Source organism: Tympanuchus pallidicinctus, unplaced genomic scaffold, assembly GCF_026119805.1.
Source record: "Tympanuchus pallidicinctus isolate F22 unplaced genomic scaffold, pur_lepc_1.0 scaffold3, whole genome shotgun sequence".
Taxonomy (NCBI): domain Eukaryota; kingdom Metazoa; phylum Chordata; class Aves; order Galliformes; family Phasianidae; genus Tympanuchus; species Tympanuchus pallidicinctus.
In genome coordinates this window covers 77,685,673-77,703,919 of record NW_026294747.1, presented here as the reverse complement: position 1 = coordinate 77,703,919, position 18,247 = coordinate 77,685,673, and the positions used below count along the sequence as shown (strand labels likewise).

Below are 18,247 nucleotides of genomic sequence, written 5' to 3'. Positions count from 1 at the left end.
GTTGTACTCAGGTTACAGCATCAGCTCAGTACAGTTCTGGTTCAAAGCATCCCTTTTGCTTCCGGACTCTGAGACATGGCACAGATCGTGAGGGTCTGGTCTTTAAATTTGATGTGAGGTATGGATGCCATGTTGGATGCATATCAGAAACAAGTTTTTTAATATTTTTGTACTATAGTATAAAACAAAGTTCTCCAGAGGTCCCATTGGGAAAATAGAAGGATGTGGTTAACATTTTAGAAGTGCTGAGCAATCATAAGCAGATTGTAGTAAGAACAAGACACAAATCTTAAAGATTCAGGCATGCAAAGGAGATCTCTATTGTAGAAAAATAAAGTTTGAGCTTACTAGACTCAGTTATATAAGGCTTTCCATGTTTTGACTTTTTTTTAAAGTGAACAGCTGCAGAAGCTAAATTCATATAAATGTTTTTGTGTTGTTGCTGATCTTGCTTTTCTGTTTTGTAGAGGTTTCCTAGCAGTGCTACTTAAATGAGCTACTTAAAGGATGCTAATTTAAAACTATGTGTATCCTTGTCTGTGAACTCAGATGAAGTTGAGTTTGAAACTGCCAATGAAAAAAGGGAAGATGAAACATGTAGGATTCTCCTGGCTTTGTTCTGTTGCTTGGAGGATTTCTGGAGATAAAAGGACAGGCTCAAATATATATTTAAAAAAAAAAAAAGCCCAAACAAACAAAAAAAACATTGCCAGAATCTAACAATGTACACGATTACTTGAGTGGGTGGATATAAGTCTTTCCATACAAATATACTGATTCCTTTTTTTTGTTTTTTTTTTTTTCCATAAACAGAGTGCTTCTAAAGCAAACATAAACAAAAAGCGTATCAGTCACAGAGATGAAATACTGTTTCAAAGAGAGAAAAACATTAAAAATAGAAACAAACGTAATCAACAGTACTGTTAAATCTATGTGCTAAAATTAGCTAAGATGACAACAATTGAAATATGTAGTGAGGTACACATATTGAGCTACAGCACTCAGACATAGTCCAGTAAAAGCCCATTCTTATCCTTTGTCAACATTAGAAATGAACTTCATTAGGAGAAATCTAAGTAGCAGTTGCTCACAGCAGCTAATGAACAGGTCAAAAATTTTAGTCTTCTCCCTGCAAGAGTAATTTTACTGTTGAACATCTTCTAGTGATTAAAGTAAAAGGTCAGGTTAATGGTAGCTTGAATTATAAGTAACTTTTTCTGTACTTCTTAAGGAATATCTTGTTAAGCTTTTATGCAATTGGTCTTCTTTTAAATTTGTAGAAAAAATCCATGAAATCTTTCAAATTTTCAATGCCAGTGTAAACATGTGAACTGAATTGTGCAGATGTATTCATTAGTATGAGAGTGTTGTTAGGGTCATGAATAAAGTAGCTTATGCATTTGTGTTTTTAGGAGTTTCCTGATCCAAACTTTAATGGATAAAAACAAATGTAATTTCATGAAGATTTGAAGTCTTTTTCTATCCCTCTATCCCCAAAATGCACTCTCGCATTCTCATGTTCACTTTTGAAAAAGATTTTTGTACATACAAACAATTTTGAGCATAGCAATTTAAAATATCCTAGTTTTATTTTCTTCCAAACAGTTGTCAAATTGCTTCAATTATCATACAAAATAACTATTTTAGCTATCAAACAGAAAATAGTAAAATTACATTCTAGAACAGATGTAAGACGATCTCCTATAATTATAACTTTAGTAGACATATCATTCAAAGGCTTTATATTCTTATCCATGTATCTACAATTGCCCTTAAGACATCCCTCTTGAATACTGACAAAGCATATACAAAGAACTCCTTTATTAGGACTGATTTTGCCGTAGGCATGAGAACAAAGATACTGAAGGCATGAAACACTGAGGGAGAATGAGGTATTTGTGTTGTCCTTCTGATGCTGCTTGCAATGCAAAAGCTATCTAGATTGTCTACAATATTAGTGTGATTTTTTTTTTTCTTTTTCCTTTTTAACTCAGTAACTCAGTTTTTAAACTGCAGTATTTTGTACATACCACTTCTAAACTTGATTAAAAAAAAAAAAAAATCCAGCATGAAATTTTACAACTGGCATCATCCCAGCTAAACATAAATCGTTAGTTAATTCTGTTCATGCAAGGATACAAACTTTAATATACAAAATGCACTACTTGGCATGAGGTCATTAGAATGAATTATTGTGGGGATGCAAGTAAAAAAAAACAAAACAAAACAAAAACAAAAACCAAAACAACCAAACCAAAATGTTTATATTACTGTTATTAGATGTTAGAAAATGGGTGTTTTGTTTCGAGACAGATTATTTGCAAAGGAAAATTCCTCAAATATTTATAAATGAATTAAAAATGCAGAATTAATTGAAGTATTTCCAATAATTAGTGTTTAACAATGAACTCCACTCTCTCTTTGAGTTTATTGCAACTCTCTTCAAGTGTTGGAATTTGCCAAAATCAATTTTTTATGAATCAATCTAGGATTTTGCATTTTCCATGGGAAATAAGTTGTCAGCAAGCTCATCAAAGTTGATGCACTTAGCTGAAGAAAAGGGAACGTTCTTATGCAACATTGGAATAAATGGAGGAAATGACAGGTTTATGGCATCAGTTGGACAGGATGTATTACTGAGACATCAATATTGTGAATATCACAATGACTTTGAAATGCAATAGATAGTAATGTGTATGTATACCAACATAAATTTCTTTCTCCAAATCATTAGGAATCTTTGTGTTCTCTCTGAGATATTTTGACATCAATTTAAAAGTTCATCTTAAATAGAAGATTGCTTTTACACTGAAATGTTGAAAAGTAGACATTTTTTGTATTTAAAATCATGCCTAAAATCTTTACTTTCTTCCTCTAGCCATAGTTAATTACACAACATTTTACATCTACCATGTGACATCTCAAGCTTCAAGAATTTAAAAATTCTTAATGTGGTGTTGTGTTCAGAATCTTTTGGTTTTAAAATGAAGTCTTTTGTTGCAAGGAATATGGAAATATTGTTAAACTGAAATTTGAAGTGATTTTATGGTGGCATCATGTAGGAAAGAATATAAATATTTTTCTTCATGACATGTCAATTTTGATTTTTCCTGGCAATGCTTTTTGTGGGAATGAATTTACCAAGGTTGCAGTGATCAGCTAACACAAATACCAGCCCACTGCTCTGACAAAATCATTTATCTTTAAGGAATGTTTTTTTTTAAATAGTATTACTCAAGACAGCAGCTTGAAATATTAAATAGCTCTCATCAATAGCCTGAACACTTGAGGAAACCAGAGGCAGAAAAATTGCCAGTTTAACAAGCAAATATATTCAATGAGAAATAGTCTGATAACTAATAAGTTAAGTGATTGCTTTCCTTTGTCTCTTAGCACTACAGACTTCCAACTTTGAGCTTGGCATGTGCGAGTGGAATTCCAATCAGCCAGTTGTGCCTGCTTTGTGGGCACAGCTGCAATCTGGGCACCAGATTCCTTCCTGTTCCTCTGTGAAAGTTCACAGCAATGACACTAAAGGTGAGAACTAAAGTTAATATGTAGTTCCTAGCTGTCATGGATAATTTGGTGCTTTTGGGGAAAAAGTGGTGACCCAGTGTGGAAATAGAGCATGACAATGACAGTAATTATATGAATTTATACTTAATTTAGATTTTGCTTTAACTATTCAGTTAGGATGCTGTGAACATGTGTGCTAGTAAGATGTAGAAGATTTTAATGAAAGAATTCCAATATAAACTAATAATCAGTTTATTCTATACTTAATTCTTAGTATGAGATCTGTACAACAGGTCTTCAGTTAATTTAAATCCACTGAAGTTCTGGCATTGTTCCTCTGTTTTGTGTATTTTTCTATTGTTTGTTGTTTTGTTTTGATTCCTGGCTGTCTTACTTGTGTAGTATGACTCTAACTTCCTGATCACACGCTCAATTTTAAACCTTTACAAGTGAATAATAGAGAAAAGATTAATTTAAAAACGTTTACAATTTTATAGACAACAGAAATAATACAATTTTCAGAAATAAGGAAGCTTGTTTTCAAAACTTGTTTTTGCAGTGCTTATCTACAGATTTATGTAAGAAGTCTTTTGAAAGGTTAATGGATACAGATGTGTGTTGTAACATGAAATGGAATTGCCATGCCAACCAAGTGTTTGGTTTTTCAATAGAGATTGTCTTCAGAAGGGCTAAGTAACAATTGTTTGTAATGGTGTAATTTGTGATGCAGTTTTGAGGAACTGATAGCACATGGCTTTGTTTGATCTCTGTGCCCACAGAAGTGTGCTCCATCTCACTGAAAGCAGAAGAATGAATGATTAGGTACTGTACTGACTTGAGACACGTTTTTAAAGAAATTTTCAGCATTTGTGTCAATAAAAAGTTAATCAAAAAGTGTATAAGCTCTATTAAAATAAATTTCTGAAAGATAACATTTATGTACAACAGAGAGCATACAGATTAGTAAAACATTTTATTTTGAAAAGAAAAAAATCAGAGTACCTTTTAAATTTTCACATGGACATCTAACAACAATAAGTAATTGGTATTGGTATGAGCTAATAATTGGTATGGGTGTCTCTTTTATGGCAATATTTTGTTAACAGAAATGACACTGAAATTATATAAGTAGTTTTTGCAGGAGTAAAGTATAAGAAACCTCTGTAGAAGCAGAACACATTCTGAAATGTCTATTGTATAGGTGCTTGAGCATTATTGTATAAATATTGTACTGAGAAGGCTCACACATAACACAAAGAACAGGCTGGAGAAGCTCTCTGTCCTTTGATATCTATCATAAAGGAAAAAAAATGTGAGAACAAATAAGTGTCAAAACAACACACAGCAGTTAACTTAACATTGGAAGGTATTGAAAAATCTGAACTATGACAGCTTCTCGTTCAATATAGTAATCATTTCAACTCATGCAGATTTTTAGATGAGTAAATTGAAAGGCTAGATATTAAATAAAATTCAGAAAGCTAGAGAAATGGTATGCAAACAGCAAAAATATGCTTGATGGCTCAAACTTGCAATGCAAATAGAGCTTGACTAAGCTTTAGTTTATGATTTTGATCAAGGCTTTTACTACTATAAACAGAAGAGAGGTAAGAAAATGAATTATGAAGCTGTGATCTAGGCAATTATATTTATAGAGAAAGGATTGTTTATAGGTTTTGAATAATCTTCCTTTCTTGGCATTCTTAAATTTAATAAAATGTTTCGTCCTTGGCTGACTTCTTTCTTTGTACTTTTATTGCTTCTTTTCTGTAGCGTTGTATTGTACTTCTCTATAATTTTTCTATTAATTTCTCTAGGGTCAAAAGTTCTTACAGAGGTTTTATATTCTCCTTTAATATGTTCATAAAATACTTCTTTCTTTAGCGTTGTTTCCTGCATACTATATCACTTCCATAATTTATTCTTATATTGGATTAATCTAGTTTCCTGCATCTGGGATAACATTTATTGATTTAATAAGAAACTAATGGAACCAATTCTTTGTGTAACAAGAGCAGTAATTATGAGATTGAAGAAAAATAATAAAAGACAGCTTCATGTCTTTTAAAATTGGTATTTCATAGGTAAATATTTTAAACATGAAAAAGTGATCTATTTTGTTGCATTAGCTTCTTTTCTTCTTCTGTTACTCTTTTTAAGATTCTTGCTCCTGACTTGGGAGTTCTTCAAAATTTATCTCCAAATAGTAGAAACAGTGGCAGATCAGATTTGAATCTTCTTCCCGGGAAGAGTTCAGTGGGAAATTTACAAGGGAGTTGTTCAGGGAGAGCTGTCCTGCTATGGAAGAGAACTTGCTAGAAAGAAAGAGCTGACATTCTTTGACTTGGTTTTATCTGAAGGCTCAGTTGTTACTCTAGAAATTAATAGCATAGATTAAAAGTCAAGAAAATCTAGCCAAACAGCTAGAAGCTCTTTGCATTTATTGATCTCTTTCAAATAGAATGGGTTACATCTGTAATATTTTCTTTCTATCATGTCTAACTGCTGTGGCTGTGAATTATGAAAAAGTAAGGAAATAGTAAGGAATTATCCAAAGAAATTGCAAGCATGTATTTTGGTATGAAAGGTTGCATATCATGAAGTGCAAGCGGACAACAAATGGAAAGAATGTGGTCCCTTATAAAAATCAGAGTTTTTCCTTGCGAAATGAGAGTTTCTCCCTTCACCTTGAAATAACTTCGGTAACATCTGCATCTGAAATAACTTGCATTCAGGCACGTGAATATAGAAATTTCAAATTCAAGACCTTTAATCAGAGTTTATTATAACACCTGCTTCAGAAGATAGCAAAATAGTCAGTGACTCATGAGAGAGGAGGAAATAGATTTGCTATGTTTGATAAAGCATTTAGCCTTTTTATTTCTGACAGATAAAAGACATTGAAGGGATGGGGTACTCTTTTAAATCTCTGTAGGAATGCTTTTATAAAGGGCAATAGGTCAAGAAGAGCACAAATTGCTTTTCCGCTTCACGTGGAAAGACAATATGCTCTCAATACTTTGTTGCAGAAATTCTGGCTTAGAACTAAAGACCTTAATTACGTATGGTGGAGATGCTATTGCCTCCTGTAGCAGTAAGGAAGAAGAATGCTTTTCCCCTTATTTTGATAATTCCACAGAAGTATTACTATAAAAGATGCTTTCTGGAAAATGTAATAGAAAGGAAGAAAACCAAGTTTCCAAATACATTTGAGTGTAGGTATCAAAGTGTAGCTGCTTACAGCTTTCAATGCAGCAAGTGACAAGTTCAAGATACTGTCAACTGTTGTCGTTCCTGGTTTCTGGGGAAAATGCAGATAGATATCTATCTTGTTAATAGGAAATGCTTAGGTAACATCCAAGTCACATAATCAGCATGACAGTCAGATTCCACTGTAAGAGGAATGGGGCCATGGTTTAACTGTAGCAAAGCAATTCTTATTTTCAAAGGCTGAGACATACAATATTTGTTTTGTGAAAGAGCTCTTTTTTTTTTTTTTTTTTTTTTTTTTTTTTTTTTTTTTTAATTTTTTAGGCCATTTAGTGTGTCTAGAAGCTAATGACAGTGCATTATACAGAAGTGCTTATCTAAACAGCTCCATGTGTCATTGCTCCAGCAAGAGCTGCCATTTTCAATTTCAGTACTCCATGGCAGATAACAGCGTTCTCAAGGCAGTGCTGTATACCAATCAGGTAAGAAGCATGAATTACTTTTCAAACATTCCAGATCCAGCAGCCCAACTCTTTCCAGCCAAACTGCAAGGAAACAAACAATACCACATGCTTACCTCTCAGTTTGTGTGAACAGTCACTTTGCATTGTTCCACTGTTGAATGCAGTTGTAAAAACTGGATATTTGCCTGTCTCCTATAAATTAGTGTGGTGGTGAATGTTCTGCAATAAGACTTCAAGGGGAAGCCCTAACTATTACTGACTGAAATGATTTGGGAATTTTAGGGGAAAATCTATAGTAGCAGAATTTCTAGTGTCCCCTCTGCACTGGAAATGAGAAAAACAGCATCAGGAGTTCTGAAGCTATGCTTGTTCTCAGTGAAGTCACAGGATGAAGTTACTGACTTAGTATGCCTGGAAAGCTCTTGCTTAGCCACCTGATTCATTTTGTGAACTGTTTCAGTGCAGTAATTTTCTTCTACCACTAGTAGATACAGTAACCATGTCAAGCTGAAACACAAATGACAACTGGATAGTAACAGTTATTTCTTTCTTAGCTCCCTTGCCCTGTGGAATCTTTCTGCGAATGGTCAGGCGATCTTGCTGATGTGTCTCATATCTTGATGTTGGATTTAAGTTATTTTTGTCCCACAGCACAAGCATTTAGAAAAACTGATCTAATTAATGCTTAGTTCGCAAAGCTAGAATGCAAAGACCTGAAGTATAACACTTATCAAGGGGTCTAAATATAGGAACATATAACAAACATCTTATTTCTTTATTTCTCTTCCATTATATCTTCAAGCATTTATAAAAGACTGCAGGCTCTTTGGCTCTTTTTTCTTTCTTTTTCTTTTTCTTTTCTTTTTTTTTTTTTTTTCTTCCATCTATAAGGAGAATTTTTTTTTTTTTTTTTTTTTTTTTTTTTTTTTTTTTTTTTTTCTTCTGTAACCTACTACCATACCAGGGAATTATAATGTATTCTGGTCAGAATACACTGATATTTGCAACGTTGAAAGACACTGAGAATAGTGATGTCTATGGTTTGCATAGGCAAAAACAATGGATTCTATTTAAGTTTCCTTTCCTGGGGAAAAACAAACAAACAAAAAAATATGTAAACACAAAAACTAAAACAAACAAACAAACAAAAAACCAAAAACCAAAAACAAAAACCAACAAAACCACACCATGAGAGAACTTGTATTTGAATACAGACTCATCTGGAAGACTTAAATGAATGGAAAGAGTAACTTTTGTATATTTTGCTGCTTAATTGTTTATGAAAAAACAATGCATTTTCAAAAGGAGACAAATATTGAGCAGAAGTGAGAATCCAGTGTTGATTCTGATTACGGAAAATAGAATCTATCTTGGAGCTTGTCATTCAAAATAACCTCTCAGTTGTATGATCTAGTAGCGTGCAGTTTTCTCACTTTTGCTATATTTAGTGGTTAAAACCTCCAGCCTTGGATTAACTCATACTATGGCTCTGTACAGATAAGCCTCACACAGCAACTAGATTGTATTTAATGTACACCTCTCAGTTCAGTTCTGCACTGCAGATGCTACCAGTGTATTCCTAGACTTCCTCACCCCTTTTAAAAGAGAGATCAGAGATGAGTAAGAATATTTTCTAAAATGGACATTACGACATTAGATGGATGACAGGGAATTTGAATTGTTCTTTGATATGGAGTGTAGAGAAAATTAATGGGCTTTTGTTTGTTTGTTATTTGTACCAAATCTCAATTTGCTTGAAGAATATCCTGTGAGGTTTTTAAAAGCCTTAATAAAGTCAAGACATTTCCATTTTTTTTCAATGTTGTTTATAATGTCAAGAAAAAACAGATTATACTGGCTGAATGTGACTTTACCATCAACAGAAACAACTAATGTAGGTCTCTCATTTTTGATTCTCTGGCTACTATTGTTAGCAATTTGTTCCAGTGCCCTAGAAGTGGTCAACTGTCAGCTAGCTGCGCTGCAATTGTGTATTTTGTATATTGTATATTTTCCCCTTACCTATAACAGAGAACTGGGAGAACAAAGGATCTGTAATTTCTTCACAATTTTTCAGTTGTTTGTTTGCAGTAAGATATTTCATTCACTATGTATTCTTTATTTTAGTACTTCTTTCCTTCTCAGTTTCAGTACTTTAGGCTTATGTATATTTAATATTCTATCTCAGCCAATGACTGCATTCGCATTTGGCAGTGTTAATCTTCATCATTCAATAAATTGAGCACTTTTTTTTTTTTTTTACTTTCAGTTTTCAAGTAAGATACTGTTGACTTCAGGCTATCGTGTTCTCTCTATTACTTATGTTTCCAAGGAAGTAATAAGCTTATATTTCTGTCTTTTAACTTCTTAATCTTTGTGTCTTGTATGGCCTACAAAAAAGATGGATATACATTAAAAATAAAATAGCCCACAACTTCTGTTTATATGTGCAGGCATGTTTTTACACTAAGACATTAAAATTTCAGCAAGTGTTCAGCAGTGCTGGCAAAACCCATGCCACTACACTCATCTGCAGAAGTAAAAGATCGTGCATTAATCATTTTGAAGGAACAAATAAGACTTTGTTCTAAATTATACTGAGATGAAAAAAGCTGGAACAAAATGATGAGAGCAGTTGCACAGCAGTATGTGAAAGTATCTGTAGTGAGATGTCAAAAATAAAAAATGCTGTAGTTTAGAAAATGAGTTGATAAGAAAAAGTCATGATAATCTCTTTCATTCCTCAAATCTCAGTAGCATTATCTTAGGAAAAAAAAATGATAAGAAGAAACAAATCCTATAATTCTTGTACATTTTAGTCTTACAAAACTTGTTTGCAGATAGTGTTATATCAATGTAAAGGGAATAGACAGAAGGTATTTTGAACAACTTCGCTGAATCACTAACATAAATCTCAGGAGAAAGTACATTAAAACTGATACATTGAACCTTCTAAAAGACAGCAAGAGAAGCAAGGAATGTGCTAGAGAGTCTAATCCATTTGTGGAAGTATTGAAAGTAACGCTACAGAGAAACATTGTGAAAATGGAAAATATCGCGTGTTATTGGCTTATTAGAGCTGTACAAAATCAGAGGGTAATATAATGTCCATAATACAATAACTGACTTGGAAAGTTGTTGCCCCTGATGTCAGTATGAAAACAGCCCTGGCAAGTCTGGATGCTGCAACAGAAAAATTGATAGTCTACTTCCACAAGCTATCTTTATTCAAATAAATTGGGAAGAAAGGTAGCTATGAGAATGGGTACCTACGTGGTTAATCAAGTGTGAAAAAAATTGTAGTTAGCAGATACATGCAGGCTTCTTTCAAATATGTGTACCTTGTAGGAATCCTCTGCATTTATTGTTTACTGGTGTGTATGTGTGTAGGGATGCATACCCAGATACTGTCACTCATATATTACTAAAAGAAATCATTTAAACTATGGTTAAAATCAGGCTATACTTTTAACTTGTCATGAAGTGCGCTTTCTAGTAAACCATCCTTGTCTGTGTCTTATATCTGGATGTTGCAGACTTCTTCTGGAAACTGAATTATTTAGCAAAAAGAAGCATGATTTGCACAGCTTGAATTAGCAAAAAGCAGCATGATTTGCACAGCTTGAATTGTCCTCAGTATTGAAAGTCTTTTGATAAGCAACTATGAGTACATAACAAGTGAACTAGTAGAAAAATACCCACATCTTATACTAATGTGAAATCTCAAAACTGACTTTTATGTGGCTTCTATGTCATATGGCTTGTCCAAATTTGTTCTCTTATATCATTTTATGTTTGGAACTAGGATATTGACTTAGCCCTGTCCTACAATTTTCCAAAACTAATTTTTGAATGCTTACTCAATGGAGTAATGGTCTTTCAACTTTTTTAAAGTGTCACAATAGTGGAATCCTTTGTAGGAAAAGAGGATAAGTACTTGTATATTGCAAGGCAGAAAAAAGATAACTCTCCTTGTCTATGAAATTGATGGGATTTCTTAACTTATGATATTTCCATTTATTCATCTTACATAAGTACACTTAATATTCTTTCAAATTTTCTCTGTACAACATACTTTCTGTTTCTCTTATCCTGCTTCATATCTTTTTTGCTTGGTTGGTTTTGAACTGCTTCTAATTTTGTAATATCCTTTGTGGAAAAGATATGACAAATTCTTTGCGTAGTATCACAATAGGGGTCTCACCTCACAGTTTATTTGTGTAATTGTCTGTTTATTTATATCCTATATTAAATTTTCCTACTCTTCCCCTTCCCTGTCCCTTCAACTTTCTTCTTTTGCTCTTTTTGGTGCAGATTCTTGAGATTTTATTCAGGGCTTGGAAGTTCGCATTACTATGCTCCTTTTCTTTACATTGGTCCCATTGTTTTCCAGTTGGGATCACAACAAGAAGCAGAACAAAAATGAGGGTTTTTTTTGTCAGATTGTTACATTAATGGGGCTTTGAATACTTGCGTAAAGGGAACCTTAGCATGTAGCTATCATTTCCAGGAGGTAAAGTAAAAATGGGAATTGAAGTAACTGAAAAAATTACAGATTAAAAAAATATGTTTTCTTTACAGTTTATTGGGTAATTTTGACAGACCTCAAAGTTGCTTTCTGAGAAAGAAAACTAAATCTCATAGTAACACAACTTATGAGGAATAATTATTTCTAAAAGAGGAGCTGGTGTTGAGAATGCCATGGAAATATATAGTTAAAGCCGGCAATAGTATGGTTTAATTTACGTATCATTCATGCTAATTAAATATCACATTAGCTTCTAATAATTAATAATAACTCATTTAATCACTGTAAATATTTGTTTGCCTCACTTCACAGAGACTGATGCAAAGATTGCAAATTAATTTCTGATGTTGTATTTCCTTACAACTACATATACGGTGACGATCTGTCTAGGGTATTAAAAAAAAAAAACAACAATTACTGTAAGTGACTGGTCAAAAGAAGGTCAAAAGATAACTTTTAACGTTATATTTACATTCCATAGGAGGAGTATGTCTTGTGGGAAAGCAACATCACGACTAACAAAGAATGGGCCAAAGTGTATATACGGATACCAACAGGGCTAGAAAAATTAAAGGTATGAGTGAAAAAGGCAAGTGCTTTGTCTTTTGAAAATGCTTTACCTTGCTGTCTGTAAATGTTTTAGGATACGTAGGAATTTGTTAAGTTTGTATATATATCCTGAAGGGCTCTGTTCCTCATTACTTCGGTTGAGTAAAGCTCTGATCACAGGTCAGTAATAAGTGTACAGCATGAAAATATTGGCCTTAGTGACATGCAAGAAAATGCATACATATGTCAGCATAGTTTAGCAGAGCAACTGAGTCCATCTTAGTTATTAACAGTTCGTTTAAATACAAATGCCACTGTGGGATGATGTGAATGATTGTGTGATTTCAGTGGAATAGCATGAATGAATAATTGGGAGAGTATCTCCCCCTTGATTTTTTCTTTTTAATTTACAGAAAAGAATTAAAGGCTTCTATTTTAAATAATTTTGTCAACATTTTTTTTTTCCATTATAATGTGAATTACTTTTATAACTGACTGTTTCAACAATCTGCTGAATCTCTGTGAAAAGGCAAAGACCAAGCCTACTGCGAGCACTGACACTTTGATGTGTATCAAATGAATGCATTTCAGCAAGGTGCTGTATTACAAATTATTGTTGTCACTTGCATCTCCTTTGCCTGTAAGAAAAAGTATATATAAAGAACCAGATGTGTATAAGATCATCTGTAGTATCCAAAAACAAAATTCTGAAGATGTTTTATGCAGTCAAAATGTTTCTCTGTTATATAGAAACATCACGATCACTTGTGCTTAGGGAAAGCAAAGGTACTGTAATTACATAACCATGTAATATTTTTAGTGTTATTGGTTTTTTTTTCCATTTGAACAACTAGAGAGCTGACAATGGTAGAAGATTTTGTAATATTGGGTATTGACTTCAATGGAAAATGCTTCTTTAGATTTCAAAGTAAAGGGCACAGGAAGTTAGAGGAAGTTATCTGCTTATGTCTCAAAGTGTGTTTTCTATAGTTTCTCTCTGTTCTATCTGAAATCCTTGCCCCTTTTCTTCCCTTGTGCTTTCTGCCCCCTGCGCATGACTACACTGGGGCGCTGCTGGATCTTGGTGGTGACTATCCCCACTTTACATAATTCCTGCTTCTTTCCTATCACCTGCTTTCCTTAGCCCATCATCCTAATTTGTAATAGTTGCCAGCCTCCCATTCCCCATCTCTCTGATTGATTAGGATTTGTAATAAACTGGTCAGATGGGCCAGTGAGACAGTTGGAAATTTGACATCTTTTTCTAATGGAAGGCTTCCAGTGCTTTTTTCAAATAGGGCATTACTGTTTCACAGTAGGAAAAAAAAGTTTCTATGTCTGTTAATGCAAATATTTTAACTTTAACAATGCACAGCTGACACTTAAGGGAACAATCCAGAGCAAGACAGGCTTCATCTGTTTAAATAACATCCAGTTTTTGGACATTGCACGCTCAGAGCCTTCAACTTTCAGCTCTGTAGAAGAATTCGCCTTCACTAATGGGAAATCTACTGAGCCTGGATCGTCCTGTGTCTTTTACCCAGATTGCTCTGACAACACTGATGAGGATCCAGGAGCTTGCTGTAAGTGAATTTTAGAAGGATAAAGTGCTGAAGAGAATAGTGAAACCTAAATAGATCTATCCAAGGAATGGCAAGAAAAAAAATAAGAAAACTTACTTCTACTACTTATGTGTTTGGTTTTTTTTTCTAGTGTATTTCCTGTTATAGGAATTTATGACCATGTTCACAGTGTATTGCTTCTTTTTTTCTGCTTTGTGTTTCTTTACCTGATCTTAGCAATATGTTTTTGATTTAGAAAGGTGAGTAGGACCACAAAATTTTGTGCATTTTTTCTAAATATATCCCTTGTCTTCAGTGTTTACGATCCATAATTCTTTAATTTGAAAGGAACTGAAATCTGCCATAGAACTTCATTTAGAACTATTCTTTAACTTAGCCTGTCAGAGTTTTGGGGAGAAAATATATTGAGTGACATGAGCTATATTTCAGGTTTATCTAAATCCTATTTTCAGTTGAAGGTAACTTTGCTTAGAAGACAGTTTTCACTGCAGTGTCAAAAGAAAAAACAGGAAAGAAAATTAGGGAAAATGTTTGAGAATTGTTAAATGATTTAGACCTCAGTTTAAAAGTATTTTTAGAGACTGCAGCTTTTAAAATAACTTTTGTGATGAATGCACTTGTTTTCTAGGGACAAAAAGTGACAATCTATTTCTATTGACAGCAACATGTAAATGTGTGTTGCAGATGAAAACTGCATGCATATTTTAGATATTAGTAATGATATAAATTATTTTTGGGATAGCAGATTAAACCGTTGTAGGTCACTCAGAGAAGCAAGATGGAGGACACTATTAATGTTTTATTTTCAAATTCACTGAGAAGATTCAGGAGCAGTTTTTGACTGAGTTCTCTTTATTTCACAGTTTTAACCTTTTGTTCCTTTCAAACACTTTAAGAGCCATGCAGTAACTATCTATGAAACAAGTTATATGTGTGAACGTTGAAATGCCATTTTAGATATGAAGGTTTATACTACTCTATGCCCACAATCTATTACACATTTTAATCTTAAACCCTGTGGCTGCACAGTGAGATTTGGCACTGTGTAATTGAAAAACAGTAGCCTGAGTATAGTCAGTGTGTAATTATAGTGTACACGAAAAGTCAGTGGGAGTCACCAGGTAATATTGCTTTTATCATAGTTGGGTAAGAAAAACTGGAGAGTGCACAGAAAGAAAAGATTAGGGAGTCAATGCTGTCCTTTGTGGCACCTTTGGAATTAAGGTCTTGACCCAGGGAATGCGCAATCCTTTTCCAGAACTGTGCCTAGTATTCTGTTATCTGCTGTTGCCTCTGCAGTTTCAGTGGGTTTACCACGTGGCACTGATTATCAGTTCACTTCTAGTATGTTTTAATTTAAAGAAATTAAGTTTAACAGTTTCTCAGTTTAACCTGAGATATTGAGATTATATGCTTCAGTTTGTGTTTAAGCACTTTCAGGTTAAAGCTCTCATCTTGTTTGATCAGTGCACAAAAGTATGCTCACCCTCTCAAAAATAAAACGTGAGGAAAAAGTGATTTTCTAAAATATGAGTGAGTCATAGCAGGTGTTTGATTCTTTGGTCTAATAACTGAGAAGAAAGAAGACAGAAAAACTTTAAAATAAAAAAGACTCTTTTTAAGGTTGTCTATTTTAATGGCTAATACTTGAATACTTCATATGTACACCCCTTTTCAGGAAATAGAACTCTGAAGGTGAAACTTGTTTCTTCAGCAGTTTGATCAGCTTAGAAAAATTGTCTTTCTGGCACTTTCTGCAGTCTTGAACAAAAGAGACCTAAAGCAAAATCTGTCCTATATTTTTCTTTTGTTCCTTTCTTCCCATTGTGTACATTTTCCACGTCGTCTTGACATTGTCCTCTGTGATATTTTGAGTGAACTATATCTATTCACATTAAATTCCAATACAAATTTCTATCTGGTACAATAGGGTATATTTTAGCCTCTATTCTTTTAGGTATTCTAGCATTTATCCTTGAACATATCCTCAGTAGTTTTCTTTGATGGAGTGCTCTCATGATGCAGAGCTGTCAGACCTCTATACTGAATAAAAACAAAGGCAAACAGCTGCTTCTTAGCAATGTGAAGGATTCTTAACTTTAAGGTTTTTCTTTGCTTCATTGCAGTAGGGAAGGAAAACCAATGTTTCTTCTTGCTCAAGTTAACTTGACATGAATGGATGTGAAAATGTAGTTTATTGTAAGAACTTATATGCACTTATGTTTTATTGTATTTCATAATTTCTGTCTATTTATATAAATATGATTGAAAACTTGAAAAATCTGAACTTCTGTAGGAAGAAATTTTGTTCAATTTTGTGCTATGTAACAGTCTTTGAAATCAATGAAATTAATGAAGTGAAAAAAATATTAAATGCTTGTAGTATTAAATAGAGATCACTTCTAGATCTCTTATCATAGTGGAAAAATGAATGAACAAATCCTAGTTAATAGAAACATGGAAAGTGAGAAAGAGTTCTTAAATCATGTGAAAGATTAAAAAGACCACTTTCATGCTGATATCAGAATCCTCCCATGCTGATGCCCGTTTCTTTATTTGTCATCTAATCTAATGAAGTTTTGCATTACTATGCCTAGTATCAAGCATTGGAAGCAGTATGGTTACTGTTATATATTTTTAAATTTGTAACATACATACTTAGTAAACACTGCAAGTTGTGCTTGGCAAGAAGTTCTCGGAGCACTTCCTATTTTCTCTTTGAAACAGTAGTCTTTCTGGAAATTGTCTACTCTTCAATGTTTGTATAGAAATCATAGAATTACAAAATTGAGAACAACCTTCAGGATCATCTTGTTCAACCGCCCTCCCATTACCATTGCTACCACAAGCTAATAAACCATACATCCACTTCAACTTATTTATATCTTGTTCTATGTACAACAGCTAATTACACTGTATGTAATTTTGATTCTGACTTCTGTGGATGGAAAACACTGAGCACGAGTGATACTAAGTGGAACATAATGAAAGAAGGGGCTCCCTTTGACAGCAGACTCCCTGACAGAGATCAAGCAACTATATCTGGACATGGTGAGAGATTATATACATATACATAAAACATTCTCAATGATGCTTATCTGATGAAACTGAATTTTAAATGTATGCTACATAGTACATGTATATAATGTAGCTAACATTACAGAGAACCTGTTTTTCAAGGACGTTTTTTCTTAGATATTATATGGTTGCTGTGTCTTTATAACCTTACTTTTGTTTGCTGGACAAGTGAAGAAAAATGAGACTGGATGCAACATTGAATTTTTTGAGATCATACCTTTTGACCAGATATAGCTAACCTTGTTCACAGATTTGATGATCACTTTTGGTTCCAACATTCACAAGGGCTTTTTCAAAAAATATTTAGAGAAAAAACCACTGTAGTTTTTTTATAGAGTACAGGTAAATTGATTTTTCTCCACGATAAACCAATATCTCTTTCTCTACCCTTAGTTGCTATAAAATGCACTCATTTGGAAAAAGTTGATTCCAAAAGAGAGTTAGTTTATTAATTTTATTCTGAAATTGAAGTGTTATTAATGTACTGTTTAAACCAGCCTAATATGCTTATTATCAAATAACACTTGCAAATATTCTGTGACATTTCTTGTATTAAAATGTAACTATTATGGTGCTTCCAATGGAGACTGGACTGCTATAGACTATATCCTTTTAAATTAATTTTTGCAATGGTGTATATTATACTACATTCAGACCTCCATGCTTCTCTCACATGTTCACATTAGAGGAAAGTGAAACTTTAATTACTCTACCTTAAATATTCAATGGCAAAAGAATTTCAAATTTGTTTTCTGGGTAAATTCTAGTGGGCTGTGATTATGTGTATGCATGTTATCTAATAACTCCTATTGCATGTTCATATGCTGCTGGTCCCTGAGTGGTGAAGTGCAACAAATGGTTGCTGTTTGCTTTTTGTGTAGCAGTTGGGTATTTTATTGTCACACTAGTAGAAGGTCAAAAGTCTTCATTAGTGTGTTATCTGCAAATGTTGCTTTTTCTCAGCTTCCCATTGCTCACAGCTCCAGAAAAGCTGGAGCACCCGATGTAACTGCAGGTTTCCCACGTGGGTTATTCTAGGCACTGTTGAGATGTAGTTGTAATGAAGGCGGCCTGAAGAAACTTCTCTGCAGTGTAACAAGCATGTTAAATAGGTCTTAAGCTGCTTTGATATCTGAATTATTTCATAGTAGGTTTGTGTCTTTACAGAGTTACAGGCTGCAGGTTGAAGCCTCTATCTCAAGCAGACCTTGAGGTTACCACACAGTAACTCTCAAACCCAGTAATGATGCATTCCCCGTGTAAGTCAATGCAAAGGTTGTTCTGGTGTGGTTTTGTAACAGTCTATTACTGTACCTGTT

The 18,247-nt window shown here is 33.6% G+C and overlaps 1 protein-coding gene across 3 annotated transcripts in view; it reads left to right on the top strand.

Moving 5' to 3' along the window:
* Window positions 1–18,247, top strand: part of MALRD1 (MAM and LDL receptor class A domain containing 1) — a 208,024-nt gene that overhangs the window by 9,951 nt on the left and 179,826 nt on the right. For all 3 annotated transcript variants that reach the window (XM_052693982.1, XM_052693983.1, XM_052693984.1), the window contains exons 6-10: window positions 3,394–3,537; window positions 7,051–7,208; window positions 12,200–12,292; window positions 13,643–13,850; window positions 16,755–16,901. In XM_052693982.1, the coding sequence (XP_052549942.1) occupies window positions 3,394–3,537; window positions 7,051–7,208; window positions 12,200–12,292; window positions 13,643–13,850; window positions 16,755–16,901 (750 nt within the window). The remainder of the gene's footprint in view (window positions 1–3,393; window positions 3,538–7,050; window positions 7,209–12,199; window positions 12,293–13,642; window positions 13,851–16,754; window positions 16,902–18,247) is intronic.